Below are 19,806 nucleotides of genomic sequence, written 5' to 3'. Positions count from 1 at the left end.
CAATCAAATTAAACCAAAACCCACAACACAAAAGTGAAAAAAGGAACATAAGGGGAACGATGGCAAAATCAGCTAAGTCCGCACAAATGCAAATGAAAATACAGTCAACAACTTTTGCTGCACGCCGAAACGCACACACGGAGATTGGTCAATATGCAAAATGTGTGTGTAAATTGTGTTTTGGTCAACAATTTCAATATTTTATGCGGCCTACCTGGCGTATGAGCAATGTGACCGGCTGGCAGAAAACGCTGTGCGAATTCTTGCGGCCTGCCAAATCAATGAATTATTTATATAATATACCGGAAGCTATTTTCTATTCAATTTACACCACTTAAATATGTCGGAGTGTTTGGAGAAACTAGGCCTAAGCTTGGGCATCAAAGTTTCAACGGCAAAATAATGCAAATTCCGATGGGCTTGTGTGTAAATATATTCTGCTTGTGGGAAAGTTCTTTCTTATTAGTCAACACTTTTTGTGTGCAGTTTGCATTAAATCTATTTATATTTTATAATTTATCTTACTCTGAAAATATTATATTTGAAAAAGTTGTTTCTAGCAATATTTATATTACGTCTAACAGATATTAGGTATTTATTTTCCAATCATCCGAGAAGTAATAACAAAATAAATGTGTTTGTGTTTATAGTCCAAATTTTATTTAAAGTAATATAATATGTAACTAATATATACACCATTTAATAGTCAATACATGAACAAAATAATAAATATTTAAAATGATTAATTAGTGCACACTAAACCAAACGAAATAAATTATCGCTAATTGGTTGAACTCTTATATAGAATTAGTTTGCATGAAAATAAACAAAGGCGTTTTTATTCATATTACTGCATACAGCAAATTTATGCTCGCTTAGAAGCCAGCCGCAAAACAAATATCATAAACCAAAATGAAAACAATTGGATAAAATTATCTAAAATGTATTGGATAATATTTCAGTGCATTTCATTTGGCGTGGATGGCAGCGAAACAGGGAAAACTGTTTACAAAATAGCCACAAAATATTTGGGAGCTCATTTCCATTTCCGAACACATACTTTCATAATTGAAATGCAGAAACATTTCCAAATAAAACAAATATTTGCACACTCCAATAATTACGCAAAAAAGGGGTGAGAAATTTAATAGCGGAGAACAATAAAAAAAAAAGCAAAATCATAATTAAAGGGTTCCCATGGTGCGTGACCATAAAACTATTTGCAAAAATGATCTCAAAAACACCTATTGCCCAGTCATAAATGAAAGTCAAAGTCATTCAACCGGGTGCTACCTCGGTATTATCAATAATACGCCGCTGTGGGGGAAAAGTTGCAAAGCGATGTGCTCTTCGCAAGCTTGGAAAAATGCAATTAAGTTTTCCACACCAAGGGAATAGCATGGAGAGGGTTTTCAGGGGCACCACATACTTTTACTATCTGTGTGAGGCAGTATCCTTGTGTGTCTTCAGAGTGTGTGTGTGAGCCCACAAATTTAATTAGCCACGCACGATGGTAAAAAAAATAAATAACGCAACTACATAAGTAAGGGAATTGCTGCATTCGAGTCCCAAGCAAAGTCAACAAGTTGGAAAGTAAACCGCACTTTAAATTAAATTAAAATATTACGACTTTGGTTGGCAGAAACTTTCATAAACGGCCCTTATTAATTGTAGCAAGTTTATATTGTACTACTAGTAATATGGTCAGCGAAATTAGGCATCCATTTTTGGGAATTTATTTATTTTTTAAACTTAACGTTTTACTAAAATATAGGTTTATGTACCCAAACCATTTCGTATTTTTGTTACATTTTCTAACATTCCAACAATCTTTACAAAGATGTGTCGGTTTTCCTTCCATGTTCTCACTCAAATATTTTCACTCAAACGGCCACAGGCTCTCAGCAATGAGTGTATTGTTCATGGGCTCTCAGTTTTCCCCGAATATTCGTTCTCTGATACTCTCTCCGAGTGCCACCCACTCTCATGACGCATGTGTAAGGGATACCTCGTAAGAACTATCGAAAAACCGAAACCAATTTGGAGCTTTCCGCTCCACAAAACGCAACAAGTTATACTTCAATTTCATGACCTACGGCCGGAAAACATCATCAAATATTCAAGAACATTTTTGGTTTCAGAATATTAACTTGGCTTATATACTTAATTTTTTATTTAATTATATATTTTATTTTTACCAATGTTGTAAAAATTAGTGTAAATTAGAAATTAACCAAATTAGAAAGCCATTTGCGACCATTTCCGTTTCCCAGTGCCGAGTCAATTGGATTAGGCATCGGACATAAGAGATGCTCGAATTTTGGGGTTGGCTGACGCTTTGGATGTTTCGCTTACTCCTTTGGCCTGCGACTTCTTGGTCCTTGACATTTTCGTACCACGCGGCGTATGATTAATATTTGTATTAATTTGTTTTATTGCGCATACGCCGCGTGGCCTGGTCTTATCTTAGATGCGGCCCAATGATAAATTCGCTGCACGCTCATCACGCCCCATTCCCGTGACATGGCGGTTGACTAATGACAAGCCACCGCCCCCACAGCTCGCTATTATGCCATTCGTAAAAAACTTAGAATGCTTACCTTTAAGCCCAGCAAAAAAGCGTGGAAAAAATAAGATAAAGTAGAACAAAAAGGAGCGAAACCAGTAGAAAGGAGCAGCAAAGTAGGCAAGACATAATAACACAGATAAAAGGTTGACAACTTGCTAACAAATGAAATGCAAACATGTTGCAGCGGTCCTTGAAGACAACGATGATGATGACTTTGGAAAGGAAGAAATGGAGGCTGATGAAGGAGCCGCGCAAAGGGAAATTTGTATGTAACCCACGAACGGTAGCCTAAGCCCCTCAACTGATAAGACTGTCATGTATAACTTCTTAGCCAACACAGAAATACACTTTTTGAATTAAGTTCAGTTAAACAACATAGAACAAAAAAAAAAAAGTTAAATGACGACTTTGTAAGAAAAGTATTATTAAAAAGTTTTATTTATGCCAATCTCTATTTCAAATTTATGTAATATTCCATTTTAAAATGTAATTATTATTCTTAGGGTAGATATTAAACGCGAAACTCCTAAAACAGTAAGCGCCACTTAACCTATATTTTCGTGAATGGGTGGGCGACACAAAAGCGAAATCCTGATAAAAAATTTAGTTTCGGTAGCTAAACGAATACAGAAATACTCTCTAAAACAAAATAAAAAGCAAATTAAATGAAATGTATAAATATCTAGTATACAATTTAATCCCGCTTAAAGTGATGGCGTAAATTTAAGCTTAAACCCTAATGTATATTTTTTGTAGTATTTTTATTTTGAGCTATTTGAAGAATAAACACAAATTCGGAAAACAATAAAAGCGTGTTTATTTATATTTTCAAATCGTCAAACATGAATGTACATATGTACGTACATATCACTCTCGGCTAAATGGCTTTACAGCCTTAATCGAAACTCCCCGCAGGGTGTAAAACAAATGTAGAAAGCGGCTTGCAGACAGCCAAACTGTGAAAGGAGCTTAAGGATTTAAGCCAAGACAGGGAATGGAAACGGCGGGAGTCCGGAAAAGTCGGTCGAAAAGGGGGAAAACGTAGGCGGACCAAATGCGGTGTGAGTAATTAAGACGCAAGTGCGTAAAAGTTGCCCGCATAAAAATGACGCAAACGATCAGCGTCAGACGAGAAAATTCGTGACAGTCGAACAGGCTGAACCCCTACGAAAGTCAGCGAAAGAAATGGCTTCAATTAATTGACTGGAGCAAAAATTGGAGAGAGAGTACATTGCAATGGCTGCTGCTGGAAAATGCTTAATGTGGCATACTTTTGGGCATCACTGTGCTGTGGAGGAGCCGACTTAATGCTGGTTAAGCCAGAAAAGAGGCTTATGCCCAATCAAAATGTCTTAAACAGTACGCTACATGTTGTTGATATTTAGACAGCTCCGAACGGGCCTGGCTTTAATTCTTGTGAATTAACCGTATTCAAATCACATTTCGCAACAGCTGTCCTGCCTGCTTTGCAGTGGAAAATAAGTCAATTAAAATTGGCAATCTGTGGGTATAAAATTTCCAATTGGCCAAGAAGGCACGTCCCAGACATAAAACAAAATTACAAAGCCCACAAAACAAGGATGGCACACACATGGACAATAAACAAATTGCAATTAGTTGATATACGAGATACCAGTTACGTATCTATGTATGTCCATATGTACATATGTAGGAGCATGTATCTGGCACATAGGTGGAGCAGGTCACAGTTTATTGCTGCAAAATGCAACTCATATTTTACCAAGGCCAAAAATGTCTCGCTGTCTGCTCATAAAACATTTTACTTGGAAAAACCCAAACTGACACTGATGCTGACACTTTCACACAACTCATCTGTCTCCCTTGCCCTCCTCCCAGTCCCCAGTCCCCCAATCAGCCAGCCCCCATGCCCCACCATTGTGCATATAATTTGTCACTTGCATGGTCTTCATACACAGAGAACATGATCTGCAGACAGACCACCAGAGAACACGAGGCACGCAAAGAAATTTCATAGAGCCCTTGAAACAATTAGCATTGCAGCTGGCATCACTGGTTAGGACATTCATAATACAAACATGTTTAAAAAATAAATAAGTGTAATTAGAAAATTGCAATACAATGTTCATTTAGTTTTAAATATATTTTAAAATATGTATGCAACATATGTATCCAGACATGATAGTTTGCCTTTGCTTTAAACATGATAAAGTTTTGTTAATATTTAAATTAACAAAATTGATTGGCTTTAACGTACGACAATAGCATCGCAAGTTTTTTGTAGTGCAAGTGCACAATGAGGGATAAAGGAAATAAAGGAAAGGGTGGCCGGACAGGTCATCCTTTCCAATAAAACACAGCAAGTATAACTGTCAGGCTGCAGAGGCTGCCGTTTATCACACATGTACGCATACTTCACGCATGTACACTCACCTTTGGAGCTCACTGTGTGCTTATGGGTTGACTCTGCATAAATGTCAAAGACTATGTGTTTGCGTGCTGCCAGTTTGGTACAAAAGATTTCAGTTCAATTAAGCTTATTTGCTTAACAAATTAAACTCGATGCAATTCACCGAATCAAGAGCCACCATTGACAGAAAGGCAATGAGTATTATAAACTGTTTAAGGCTAATTTGGCAGTATGGGTACGAGGTATTTCAATGTTGAAAGTTGTGGTATAAATTTCTTCCGTATATTTCGCAAAATGCTTTACCTAAACCCCCATAAAACGCAGCTATTTTCATAAATGCTTGTAACACCTATCCTTTCCTGTCCAATAGAAGCCGTAGCAGCATTGTTCACAATTCAGCTTTTCTCACTTGCCATAAATAATAAGTGGAAAGCGTGTCATTCTAAACACGCCTTCTGCTTTCACCTACCGACTTCATAAAATACCTCGTTCGTGTTTTATGGCTGTGCACAGTGACAAGTGTTAAAATAACATTTGTACTGCATTTTAAATGGCATTTCGAGAAAAGAATTTCCGTGTGGAAGTATGTTGCCATTTTAAATTTGTGTATTTCTAGTGTGCATAACGTTGAGGCAAAACAATCAACAAACGAATTTCCTGCTAGTCCAGTGTTTGTGTTTCATTTTGGGCTGGAGTCAAAAAGCTACATTTAACCGAGGAAAACATCAAACATTTTAAATAAATGTACGCTCTGGGCGGAAAGCTGTCGTCCCTGATTTTTCGACGCTTCTATTTTTAGGTCTATGCGAAACGGAAATCAAATAGAATTTAACCCACCCACAAAACCCATTCTGGCATACACAGATACATTTACGGCCATTTGCTTAACAGGAAAGGAAAGCAGAGCTTTAGGCAAAAATCAAAGCATACTTTAATGTGCTTTAGGGTCAGTAAAATGAAGTGCAAAATCACTGGACTGCTGTATATTTATTAAAAACGAAAATTTCGTTTTAATTAATAGGCAAGCTTGCCCATAACATTTTTGCTGGATACTTTTGGTATTGATTTTCAGATTCGGTTATTCCTTTTTCCGTAAATCATTTAATTTCTTTATTTTAATAAAATGTAGAGAAGCTTATACAGGAATATTTAAGCATTATACATTTTTTTGGCTGCGAATCGGTCTTTTTTAGATCCTACATGTGAATTTTTGTTCTTTTTTATAATTGAATAACTTTTCATTGCAATATTTTTAATATTGTGTTGTTCAATTCAATTTAAAATAAATATTATTGTCTAGCTTATCTAAGCGTTTAAATCAAGCGTTTAAAACTATGTACAAATTCTTTAAGAGCCTTATACGTTAAAGAGCATCGGAGAAACGATACATTTTCAAGCTGTCACATTCTTTTTAACCATTTTTTTATTGGCTTCCAATCGTTCGGTTCAGAGGCAGCCATATGGCAAAATCTGACACTTTTTGATTAAATTACCGTTGACTGTCAATATCAAAAGTAAACGAGGCTGCTTTCCAACTGTCCCTTGCAGCCCCGAAACTGACGTAATTTTTGTACCTAAAAGGCATTAATAATATTTTAAGTTCATTTAGTGCTTTTCGATCGCCTTTTCGTCGATTTATCTAGAGCCTGAAGTTGATGATGCATGAGCATTGACATCTTAGCTTGTCAGTTGACTTCGACAGCTGTTGACGATTTAATTGCCACTATAAACATGATTGATGCCGAAAACTTTGGCTTGCGTATAAACATCCTTTATTGTTTTCTTTGCATTTGGCTTTTTGTGCCTCTTTTTGCAGAGCACAGTTTAATTAAACCTCCATATGGTATATATTCTGGGCTCGATTACCAAAGTGTGGGCGGTCAGGGATTCTATATTTAGACCACGCTGATTAGGAACAGCAGCGGCAAAAACGTCAGCAGAAAGGCGTCCCTGATGTAAATATCAGAAGCCAATATTGGAAAGCTGAGCGGCAAAGTTTGCTCAATTCTTTTACCACTCCTGTTGTTGTGAGTCGGGGATTATTGATAGATATGGCTAACTCCGCTTATATTGGCCAGCCTCTGCAAGGCTGATAGATAAGCGCTTGACGTCGGCCAGTCTGCGTAAGTCTTGTTACCAACTGGATGGCCATCTGAACTGGGCCAATGATTCCGACGCCATCGGTCAGAGGAGGTTCAAGACAGATGGGTTTTCCCATCAATATATACTACAAATTTGGAGTGTTAAAAACAAAAATATTTATTTTGTTATTTACAAATGTATGTTTCGATAATATTTGAATTACAGCATGCTGAGAATTTGTTTGTCACTGAAATCTAACAAACAAGAGTCCAGTTTAATTTTGTGTTTTGCACGTAGCTCCCAGTTCTTAGAACCGATTTTAGTGATAGCACAGATTTATACAAGAGTAGAAATACACACGAATCGGAAATATGCCCAACTTTAATGGGGCTATTATAGTGCACACGCTTCAGCTGCTGAAATCACCCGCGACACTTCGAGAAATATTGGTGACCATAGCCAAAAACACGGAATTGACGCCAGAAGAGCTAAAAACGCCTGTAAAACAAACACTCGAAATGGGCCATCGCTTGGGATTCCTGCAGAAACTGGACGGTGAGTTATAGCAATATATTTTTGTCTTACACCTGAAAAAATTTACATTCAAAAGGTCGCTACTTTCTGGTCAATATGACCTTCGATGCACTGATGTCGGAGATGGACGCCCTTGACAAAGAAGATCCTTCCAAGAAGTCGAAGTCACCCAAAAAGATAAAGAAACTTATACCCAAGACTCCTTTAACGTCGGTAACTGAAAAAAAAATTAGTAAGAAGCCCAGTCAAGTCAAGACTTCGGAACAGCTGGAAAAACCAAAACCAACTGAAAAGGGCCGACTGCAGGACGTACCTAATTCATCCACAGTCCTAAAACAAACGTCATCTAAGATAACTAAGCGAACCGTTTTTAAGTAGCCCATGCAACAGAATATTGTAACTTGTCAAAAACATCGAAGAAACCAAATGGTAGCATATATATTTGTTACATGATAAATTCCGTGTCTGTTATATAATAATATTCGGCCCAGAATGAGGAAAAGTATTAAATTCTTTTAAAAATACATTTAGATGCTTCTTTTCATCAATGACTTTTTTGTTGAATCTAAAATATTTAAAATAACTCCACTGGGTATAATCGATTAAAATACGAAATTGCTGTCGGGAAGACGCCCTTACTTTCCGTCTACTAATTCCCTTGGCCAATGAGAGGATGCCTTTGAGAAATGACTGCTCATTTGCGCAAACTGACAAATGTCTCAATTAGCGGAGGACGAATCCTCAAATGCAAGGGAGCTGGGGAGCATATACATGTACATATTCGGGAATGTGGGTGGCCACGAGGCGCCCCACGATGTCGCGACGCTTCCTATTCAATTTGAAAACCAAATGAAGCGTTGCCTGCGCCAAGGAGCAATTTACCCAGTGCATTGAAGTGACCATATGGTTGGACACCCACCACAGCCACCCCTCGCAATCCGCACCCACACCCCTCGAGGCCAACCCACAGTGACGGAATCCCTTAGATTTTCCAAAAAAGCTTTAATACACTCAAACAAGTGTAACTGTGTACTCTACACGGTAGTTGGACTTTCAAAGATTTTACAATAATACCTTGTTTTAAATTATTATGTTTTTTATGTGGAATAATATTGTTTGAGAATATAAATATTTTTGCAGAGTTAGAATTATTTATTATATATTCTTTATAAAGGAGGTTAAAAATATATTTCGATATTACAAATTATGCGTCTTGTCTAAAATATTTCGTTTGTATTTACTGTTTATTTAAAATGAATTATTCAATTTCGAAACAACATTTGTTTCCGGTGCAATAGTGGGACTTTTATATAGTTATTCGCGCTGCTTTTCTTTGACCTTTGCGATGACGTCGGACCGGCGTCGGCCACCTCAAAGAGAGAGCAATGTAAACAGAGAAAGAGAAAGGCGGAGAAAGCAAGAGACAGAGAGGGAGAGAGGGATAGAGAGAACGGGAGAGCCTGGTGAAAAAGAAAAGCCAGCATGGTGAGAAGCGTTTCCTACGCGATGAGTGCAACAAATGTTTGGTGGACAACTTCGGGCCAACAAGGTAAATGTTAAGGCATACCCGATGGCTGAGTGGGTGAGCTCGTCGGTGGGTGGTTTTAGCGGGCGGTGGGTTAGTTGAGTGGGCTTTGTGGGTGGTTGGTTGCCTTTCGGCCCGTGACGCGTGGGCAGCGACAAAAGCGGGTGAAGCTATGTCTTGCCCTTTTTTCGGCATACTGGCATACATAGCAGGGCGAATTATTTGTGTGTGCCGCTGTGCGGATATACAAAATGTGTGCCTCCATACACTTACGTTTGTATAAGGGTGCGTCGATCTAAGCTGAGCTCTAAGATCATGATTAGTTTTAAAATACTGGTTTAATTGCATAAATCAGATTAAAAGTTCATGAAAGTAGCTTGTATTATTATGTCCTTTCTTACAAAAAATTAAATTTTATTTAAGACCCATAAACAGCTTAAATCCAATAAACATGAGTAAGTTTTTTGCAAATTTAAAATTCGTTGTATTTTTAGCTTCAAACAAATAGTTGTACCCTAATCCTACTGTATCCTGCATGGAAGTCCTTGTTCGAGATGAGTATGTGCCCAGACAACGAAATGTCACAGCAGCCTACTTATGTTTTTTCACATCGCGTTTTATCCCCAAATGTGTGTGCGATTTTCGGTTCAGCTTTTTGGCATATGGTCGCCGGTCTGGAAAAGTGGGAAACCGGTAGGAGGGCAGTTACCCATTTGCAGTTTGGCTGAAAAGCTGTTTCGCCTGTTTCCCTCCTTTGAGTCAAGCGTTTCTAGATAAATATTTTGCAACACCGCATCGCATTTCCATGATTAGCAGATAAACATATGCCAAGTTGCAAACTTGCCGAGTGTGGAGAATCTCCGGCTAGTGGGTGGTATACATGCGACTTTGATTGAGCTTTCGAGGGGACTAAGATAAACACACAAATGTTTGCTTAGGATGCAACAGCTGTTGGCGAGCGTTAAAAATTGTTGGGAAAATGTGTCGGAAAAGTTGAATAATTAAAAATATTTACATTTCCAATTTGCATAGAAACAATAAATTAAGTAAGTTTGAAAATATAGAATAAATAAGATTTATCGAACGTTTAGAGAGTTTTCTCTATGAATTCAAGTGCACAGCCGCATTGCAACTGTATGGCGGTATAGTTTATAATAAAAAAGGTAATTAACCGTTATTATCACAAAGTATATTTTCCACTAACTAAAATCCTTTTATCTTGATGTGTAGGGTGTGGGGTACCCATTGTCATTCCATTTGGTTGGTGTGTAACGCCTGCCCTTAATTCAATTAACTTTAATGAACCAAATTATAATTGCAAATAAATTATCTCATTAAAGACGCAGAAAGTTCGCAGTCTTGCCTTTTAGTAGCACTAAAAATCTGAAAACGGCGTCAAGGCCAATTAGAAAACTTTGTCCAAACATCTCCCAACCAAAGAGGACGAAACTGAAACCTATCTTTCGGATCAGCAAGAGCCCATTTTCACCCAAAACAACCCCATTTCTGGGCGACAATCTAGCATATGCCAAAGTAAAAAGCTCACCAAAGTCAAACTCGATTAAATATGCATAAATGCAATTAAACGCAAATGGAAATCGAACCAAACTCGCAAAAGCTTCAAGCGAAAAACTGCTCGAGGTGGAAAAGCCAAAGAGATACACTCTCAAAGAATTTCATTTTTTCACAAACACTTATTTTTAAGGCAAACATTTAATTTAGACTATTGTTGGATTTACAACCAATGTAACAATATCATAAAATTATATTTAAGTATCAGCGATTAAGTATAAAAGTTTGTACCAGAAATCAGTATCAAATTATAGATTCAAATTCACCCAGAAACTTTGATAATACGGTGTTTATGCGCATATACACCTAATTTTGTACAGTGTATGAAAGCAAAAATGGTAAAAGATATAAAGCGGCAGACGTGGACGGTGGGAGGCAAGATATCCGAAAGACGCGACAAGTGTCGGCTGAGCTTTGTTTGGCGCAAAGAGAGCAGCGCACTTCGAAGAGCAAAAAGCGCGATGCCAAAAATCCATAGACGGCCATAGATAGTAAATTGCAAAGTTTATGCCATGAAGTTCATGAAATAGTGATGGCTTCAAACCACGGTAATGCTTTACAAAAGTGCTCACACAATTAAAAGTATATATCCTCTAAATTCAATCCACGAAACCCGCACATTTATAATTACAATTTCCAATTTTACGGAATTAATGAACATAGTACATCGTGCATTCATTTCGCAAGCGGGTCCACGCATGAGCTTTGTAACAGTAAAAGAAGCCCTGACCATGCAGTTGCGTCAATGGGTGCGAGGGAGAGGAGTGAGTGTGGGGGCAGGAGGTGGGAATTAGAGAGAGTGGGAGAGCGCAGAGCGAGAGGCACTGGTTTTGCTGACTGCACTTGTTTTGCCATCGTAGTTATTGTATTTGTTGCTTGCAACGTTTTGCTGCCACTTGGCCGCAAAGGCAACAAAAACAAACACACACCAATACACGTGCGCGTTATTGCCAATTCACCCACATACACAGAAACAACAGTTAGCCGCCGCTTGTGTGTGTGTGTTTGTGTGTACTCTGACATATTGAACGCATTTTTTCATATTTCTCAATGGAAAAGCCAACTCCAAACACCGTTAAAGTCATCCATAATAGTAAGTTGCCATTTGTGAAAGAAGAAAATGTGAAAAACATGTAAATTGGTGGGCAAAATAATGCAACATATGCTAGCACACACACTGAAATTGCCAACTTACTTTGCAAGTATTTGCCTTTGGATTTGCTTTTGCTTTTGTTTTCTATTTATTTATTTGTTTGTTGCTTTTTGGTTTTATTTCTTGCTGCACTCACTTACACAAAAACACACACATACGCGCAAAACACGAAAAAGCAGCCAACATATTTTATTCGTTTTAATTTTCACTGCTTGGAAATTTTTGCATTCCCATTTTCGAAATGCGTAACAAGTATTCTGTGGTTGAACAAACAACGAATTACGCGAATATAACAAAATAACAATAAACGGTTATTACGGATGGTTTCCGCTGGCGAAAAACCTGCGACGAAATAGTCACTGGGGGGAAAACAAGTAACAATTGAACCTGCCGAATTTGTTTTTAAACGCTCGCCAGCTTTTCTGATTTTCCGATGCGAACGCGCGCGCTGCGAAAAACATATTCGAACCGAGTCGGAGAAGCCCCTCTATATATGTAGATATAGATTCTCTCTGGCGCTTGAAAACAATTCGCATTGAGTGAGTTACGAAAAGCGGCTGATTCGGGCGCCTTTGCTCTCTCACGCCCACCGAATGCTCCCCGCTCTTGCTCCCCGCTCTTGCTCCCCGCTCTTGCTTCACCGCACTGGCCGCGTTCTCCCTCTCCCTCTCCTGCACCAGCGCCTTCCTCTTGCACTCGAGTCGCTCCTTGCGCTTACTCTTCGCGTTTCGGTTGCTAACGGTAGTTCACGTAACGGTAACGTAAAGCTTCGTTTCATTTGCAATGCGAAAGTATTCTAATCTTACACATTAACGGAATAAAATCATATATCTAATATACATAAATAATAAATACATAAGTCGATATCTATTTTATTGTATTGATTTTTTAAAAACATGTTTACTTTTATATTTAATTCTACGCAAGTCAATACAAAATTCAAAATTGTTACATGTCTTCTTCCTCATCAGTACTTTTCTCCAACATTTTTCTCTGTGCATAAGAGTAAGCAATTGTTGCTTTCGCGCGGTTCTCTTCTTCACTCTCTTTTAACCGGTATGTTTGCGTGGGTGTCAGGTTTTCCGCCCACTTAAAGTCCTGAAATTGAGTTATTTTGTGATTAAGGTCCTTGCAAAGTTATTGAGCACAGGTATTTGAATGCACAGAAGATCACTTCTTAAACCAGTGCATTATTACCCTAGAAAGTAAAACTCATCGTAGAACATTTTTTATTAAAATATATACATATGTACATATATGTAAGTATATAAAAATTAGAGTTCGATTCAGCCATATATTTAACTTAAAAACAAAAAAATTGATAATTAGAATAGCATTAGGATTAGGTAATTCACATATAGGGACACACTACATATCCCTCTTGACGTCGAGCTGCATCTCTTCTGCCGTCGTTTCCGTTCAAAAAATCTCGAAAATCTGCAAAACTACAACCTGTAAGTTCGAAGAAAAAGGCTAAAGAACGATTTTTATCATATGACAAATATTAAAAATTTTACGGAAATATAAGCAAGAAGAAACACCCTAGATAGCAACTACATATATAAATTTTAATATAATATATTTTTGTATCTGGGCATTTTCATATTTATCAATGCTCATTTGATCAATAGTTGTGGGATCGGCGAAAAAATCTGAGTCCAATCAACCACCAAATCCCAGGAATCTGCTTCAAAATGTATCTGTTGTTAAGAAACTCCAGCAACTGTTAAAAAATAGCCAATAAGGTTCTCTCCCCCGATGTCGTGCAGATCTGAAGGAAGTCCTGTACATCCATTACGTAATTATCCACGGTAATACACAAGCGGAAGTTACTTTTCTCTGTAATAAGATGCTAATTCAATGTTAAATTCATCTGCCACGCCATATTATGGATTATAAAGCGAATACGCATATACAAATTATTACATTAAGAACCGTTAAACCCTACTGAGAAGATAAAAACTTCTTTCCAAATTCTTACTTACATACGTCAATAAAATTGTTATCAAAAACTGCGTGTAACACCAGTACTTACGAATATTTTACAAGAGCTTCTGGAAAGCGTTAGCAAATTACCAAACCAATGCGGTAGGTGTCCACGCTAAAATATAAATTGAATGTGAGGGCCGGAAATACAGTTTTAGAGCATTTCCGGAACTACTCTAGGACTTAAACACAATTAAAGGATCCATTCTTCCAGTAAAAAATAAGAAGTCGCTGTTAGTTACAAACAAATTAACTGTATATACATACAAATTGGCTCCTCTTGGCTAAAACTTAAGATTGCACCAAATCCAAATGGGTATGCCAATATTTTTATTTGCATATTTTTTTAAAAATGGAGTAAGAAACGTTTTGTTATTCACGTTATTTTTTCTCTTCTATGCCCCAACTTTGCAGAACTTTTTGGATGTTTTTCGCAGCCTCAACCACCACTCGAAGTCATTCTTGATATATTTGGCTTTGACAGCCCGTTCGCGTTGCTGTATAAATTTGTCGCGATCGCGCAGCCAAATTCGAGCGTATTCCCAGCCAATCAAGTGCGACATCGATACCGGACTGCACTGTAAGAAAAGTCCAGCAACAAAGTATTACCAATATGTAAGAACCACTATTGACAACGGCACCGAGTGTGCTTCCAACATTAAGCATTTATTTGGTTGCCTACTTAAGTGGGTTCTTTCAAAAATCCCCTTCCCTGACGATATTTTACGATATTTAAAATCAAAAGTAGGAATGTGTAGTCACCTCTAGTTCACAGGACGGCACAAAGCGTTCTCGTTTTCCCGCCTCGGTGGTGAGATTATCCTTAGGCTTACATAGCCGAGCTCGCGACCATTCTTTGGTCTGCTTATTCATTTCATGGAGGACCAAGAATACTGTTTCACAAAGAATTTGTCGGTAATATTGTATAAAAACTTAAGATTTTGGAAAAAGCATATCTTAAAGCGATAAATTTCCGGATCTAAGGTTCAGATGTGTTTGAAGGAAAAGGCGTTACGAGTAGTTTTTATCTATCTAAAACCCAAAAATGTTCTGAATAAAAAAAACGAAATAAAACCAACATTACAAGACTGAATATAGTCAGAATAAACTTGGTGAAATTTTCCAAACCAAACCAAACCATCTGAAGGACAAACAACGAAATGTTTCGAAGGCGTTTCCTTCAACCAACAAAGCCAACAACAACAACATGTCCAGGACCAAGGAACGAAGAAGAAGAAGCGTAAATAAGAAGCAAAATTGAACCTGGAACTGAAAGACAAAAGGCAAAGAAGTATAACAAACTTTAAGTCAATACACCTACACAAAATACAACAAAACGGGGCGAAACAAAAAAACAAAATTAAATAGGAAAAGAAAAACTCGCCACTTTCCGCCCCTCCCCGCACCCCCCTCCCACTCAGCCGAATAATAGAAGAAGCAGCACAAGAAAAACAAAACACGGCGACAGGCCAACAATTTGAGGAGGGCGCTTTGAAAAGTGGGCGGGCCAGTAGGTGGATTGGGTGGCTCGGTTTGTTAGAATGAGATGGAGACAGCGCCTTTGAGCACTAATACAAAATTTTATAATTTAAAGTTAGTCAACCAATTATTTACTGCTAAAATACATAAAAACTGAAAGCATCTGCTTTTAAGGTTAAATCATATAATGCTAATTAGAAACATAATTGAAAATATTACAAGAAACACCTTTACAATGAAAAATCAAAGGAGCACTTAAGCCACCCATTTCGCGCAGTGTAAATGGTACGACCAAACGTAAATCAAACAAAAATAAAACAAAGCAAAACAAATAAAATAAACAAAACTACGCAAAAGTAGCAGACGACGAAAACGAATATACGATGACGATGAAGCAAACAAGGATCCAAATAATTAATCGATGCTGCGGATTGTCGAATACCCTTATATGGAAATGATTGTCTTTATAACAATATAAAATTTAAAATATTTTAATAATCATTTTCGTTTTTTAGCTCTAAATGTAAAAAGCTCATTCCTAATTGATATTCTTTTATTCCATTTTATAAGTAAACCAACCGAGCACTGGAATGTAAAAAAATACATTTTAGTTCAAAATAATTTTTTAGAAATTGAAGTACTTTGATTTTGTTTACCTATTTAATTAAAATAAATAATAAAAAATTTAAATTAATTTAATTTAAATAAAATAAACAACAAACAAAAATTTAAATTAATTTAATTTATATAAAAAAAAACAACAAACAAATAATACCCGTCCAGCGAAAGAGAAAGTGAAAAGGAAAGAGACTAAGTAAGTGCACAATAAACGAAGGAACCCAAGAGGAGCAAAGAAAAAAACAAAGACCAAGACAAATACGAAACACGATGATGATGACGATGTTAATTTCCATGAAGATAATGATGAAACAACCGAAGCATTTTCCGTTTTCTAAAACAAACATTTGCCCATGTTCTCAACAAACTTTTTATTTGGCCGGCAGAACGAGGGAAACAGAAGCCAGACAGCTGTGGGTGGTGGGATGGTTGGGCGGTCGGGCGGTCAGAAGTGGGGTGGTGGGTGTGGCGGGCGGGCGATTGCCGCAGTGGGGGGAAGTTTCGAGCAAACAAACACACAATTACAGTTACAGTTGTGTTTGTCTCTCCTCGTTGCTGTGCGCACTGCAAACAAAACTTCCTATTTTAACCCACCGCCCACCTCTGCTCCTCCTCCTCCTTCACCCGCCCCCCTTTTGGCACCACCCCCTGTCGGCTGTTGCCGTCGCACTCGCACCCAGCACAGCTTTATGCTGTCCCTCTCGCTCCCTCGGCTTTCGTCCGCTCACGTGCAATTGTATGCGTAAATAAGCATTTTACTATACAATACAAACTGTTTCTTGTCCTCGTCATTGTTGTTGTTGGTCTGTTACCCAGCAAGTTGGGTTAATCCTTGGGCATGCTCGACTAAACAATACCTTCTAAATTATATAAAAATATAAAAGATGAATTTATATATAAATCAAGTAAAGCATATACAATTTAACTTTCTTCTTAGGGAAAATTAAGCGCGACAATTACTTTAAAGGCTCTCAGAAAAAAAGTTCAATTCATAATTTAAGTTTATTTTTAAGTTGATTTTAGCTGCTAACTACTAAACTCTGAGATACTAAAGCCAAACTAAAGGCCATAACAAAAATCGAAATTTTCTGAATTATATTGATTTAGCTAATCAACACAGCGGCGAGGTACTATAAATTCGAAAAATAGGATTTTATTGTTTTTTACTTGGATTTAAAGGTATTTGTTTATCGCAAGAGGGGCGGGCAGGGGGGTGGGCTGGATGCCAACGGTTAGGTGATTGTCAGATCCACCCCCTTGCGCCACCAAAACCCCCTACCCCCGCTCCCTTCGACGGTGTACCTACTTCTTCGTGCTGAGCTTCTTTGTTGTTGTTTCAGTGCTCATTAGTCGCATTCGCATTGGCTCCTTGTTGTGTTTGTGTGTTTGTTTGTTTGCCTGTGCATGTGTCTGTGTGTTTGCATTTGTTTGTTTTCAAATTTTATTGTATTTCATTCAGATGTTGGCTCGTTTTGTTTCATTGGTTTATTCCCTTGCTGTTGGCCTTGCTGTCGCCGTTCGCCTTTAACCCCACCACGCCCCAAGGACCATTTGGCCACCTCCTTTTGTATTCCGGGCATATCCTGCCCTTCACTGGTTGCTAGTGTGCAATTGCACCTAATGATAATTGCTAAAAATGCTTACATACTTGATTTATTATCTGGTAAAGGCAGCTTTCAAATTGAACTAATTAGATATGTAGCTGTATATAGTATACAATATGTGCCACTTTTTTTTGTGCTTACAGTAAGCAGTGATATCAAATAAATTAGTTTCTATTATAACACAGTATTAAAATGTATAATTGTTGCCAAGAGTTAAACCATTTGTTAAATGTATTTCCCCAATAATGTACTTTAGTATAGTAGGCATTTTTACTCGCATCAGCTTAAGCCGCCACTTGTGTGCATGATGACATACTTATATTGCCAAGTTCAGCTCTGTTTTGGCCACTTTTCCATTACATTTTACATTTCAAGGCATTTCAGCGCGACGACAGCCATGAAAAGCGCAGTGAAATATTCGACAAATTCCCGATGAGCACCAACAACTATGGAAAAACGCATAAAAATCAACTGAAGCCAAGAACTGAGGCTAAAACATAAGCAGGCAGATACATTTCCACGCCCGACCACCACCCACAAAAAAACTCACGTGTTGCCGACGTTGGTTGGTCAGCAGCGGAACAAAAATTGCTTAATTAATTAATTTTTTTGCATTCGCTGTTGTTTGATTTGTGCTTGACTTTTTCGGCATTTTCCCTTCTCTGTCAGAGTCAGATACTCGTACTTTGTTGCATTTTGGTTTTGCTTCTTGGCATCGCTGAGCTGGCATTTTTGTTGCCGCTGCGGGAGTGTTTATATGGGTGTCATTGTTATTGTTAACAGCTGTACTTTCGCAAATTTACAGCAGTAAAAGCGCAAAAAAGAACAACTTGCACGTAAAAAACAACGCAGCAAAACAAAACAACCAAATAGACCCAATACGAGCAACAACAACAGCAACATCAGGAGCTGCACAAAACCATTTTTGCTGAATGCACACGAAAAATCAACGAAAGTAGAGATACCTAACCAAAACGAAGCGGATGCACTGTAAGTTACGAATGTCAGATAATTTAAAATTTAATATTATAACTAAGCTAAAATATCAATCTATAAAGGCTTTATTTAAAGTACTGTTCTGATACTTTACGATAACATTCCAAAACGCCCAATACCATTTTCTAACAATTTCAAATGATCGTTAGCAACGCAACAACTAGTAGCAATATAGTTTTAAATGCATTATGCATATGCAATTTTCGTTAGCCAGATTGCAATTAAAATGAAATAAAAATTAAAAATGAGTAAATCTTCTTAAGCCTCCATAATGTCTGTAGTATTTACCTTGTGCCACCTAGATTTTAATTATTTTTCTTAGTGTTTCCAATTGCAGCAGAGTTCTGTGGCCCTGTTATTGTTGTTATTTCTGCCGCTGCTTCTTGTTATTGTTGATTGCCGAACAACAAAAAATACAACACAGAAATAAGCAGAAGAACAAGAGTAAACAATTGCAACAACAACCAGTTGGGTCTGGGTTAGTAAATAAATGCGACAAGCGTATTTTTTCCGTTCAGCAAAACAATGTCAACACGGCGAAAACATTTCAACTGAAAACATAAAAACTTCCAAAAAAAATACCACCCGCACAACATTTTTTATAGCTGCACTTGCCGAATAAACATTTCATCATAATTATATTCAGATACGGTACAGTTGCGTTTCAGTTAGTTAGCAGCCTGCAACAAAATGTTGCATACCATGGGGCGACCTTAAGAAAAGTACCATGTACCACGGAAAATGGTAAAACCAAAAGCCAGAAGGCAGAAGGCGGTGAAAAGCCAAAGAAAAATTTGTTTACTTCCGCTTGAAGTTTTGCCAAGGTTTGCGATTTGTTTTCCACAAAAGTCAAAACAAGGGAATAGATATTATTTAAAGGACTTTTTCTGCGTGATTGCTAGATACACAAACATATTACTTTCTAAAATATTTGAAAACGGGAACTTTGAATGCAAACATTAAAAATATTAAATGCAATTAAAATAATTCAAATCGTCTTTCAACGCAGATTAAAGAAAGCAATTATAGAAAGGTAAGCATCCTACATTCTGTAATAACATATCAATGGAGGGGTTCAGTTCCTTGGTTCCCAACATTTAAATATTTAATTATTTCCCTAGTAAAGTTGGTTTAATTGTTTAACACCTGAAAAGTGGACACTCTGTTCCTATCTCTTTCTCACTCCACCGCAAGCGCTTCTCATCAGTGACAAAGACTGAGACAGACAACAACTAATTAAGTTCATTGCTTCTATTTGCGTATTTCGCTGCCTCGCATGCACTCGCATTTATGTACTCA

General features: G+C 37.5%; 3 protein-coding genes across 3 annotated transcripts in view; 1 reads left to right on the top strand and 2 right to left on the bottom strand.

Moving 5' to 3' along the window:
* LOC122625634 (fibronectin type-III domain-containing protein 3A-like) overlaps window positions 1–12,294 on the bottom strand; it is a 117,797-nt gene extending 105,503 nt beyond the window's left edge. Inside the window, 1 exon segment of the mRNA XM_043805732.1 lies at window positions 11,867–12,294. The gene's annotated coding sequence lies outside the window, so the exon portion shown is untranslated.
* On the top strand, window positions 7,298–8,122 carry LOC122625637. Its single transcript, XM_043805735.1, has 2 exons — window positions 7,298–7,595; window positions 7,651–8,122. Exons 1-2 carry the CDS (start codon window positions 7,412–7,414, stop codon window positions 7,950–7,952), a joined length of 486 nt encoding a protein of 161 aa, XP_043661670.1. The 5' UTR covers window positions 7,298–7,411; the 3' UTR covers window positions 7,953–8,122.
* A 1,829-nt stretch (window positions 12,295–14,123) lies between the features above and the next one.
* LOC122625633 lies at window positions 14,124–14,829 on the bottom strand. Its single transcript, XM_043805731.1, has 2 exons — window positions 14,573–14,829; window positions 14,124–14,388 (listed from the first exon to the last, which is right to left on the bottom strand). The coding sequence occupies exons 1-2, from the start codon at window positions 14,681–14,683 to the stop codon at window positions 14,206–14,208; spliced, it is 294 nt and encodes a 97-aa protein (XP_043661666.1). The 5' UTR covers window positions 14,684–14,829; the 3' UTR covers window positions 14,124–14,205.
* Window positions 14,830–19,806: the final 4,977 nt, after the last annotated feature.

The sequence above is a fragment of the Drosophila teissieri genome, unplaced genomic scaffold (assembly GCF_016746235.2).
Source record: "Drosophila teissieri strain GT53w unplaced genomic scaffold, Prin_Dtei_1.1 Segkk31_quiver_pilon_scaf, whole genome shotgun sequence".
Classification (NCBI taxonomy): Eukaryota; Metazoa; Arthropoda; class Insecta; order Diptera; family Drosophilidae; genus Drosophila; species Drosophila teissieri.
This window is presented reverse-complemented; position numbering and strand designations above follow the sequence as displayed.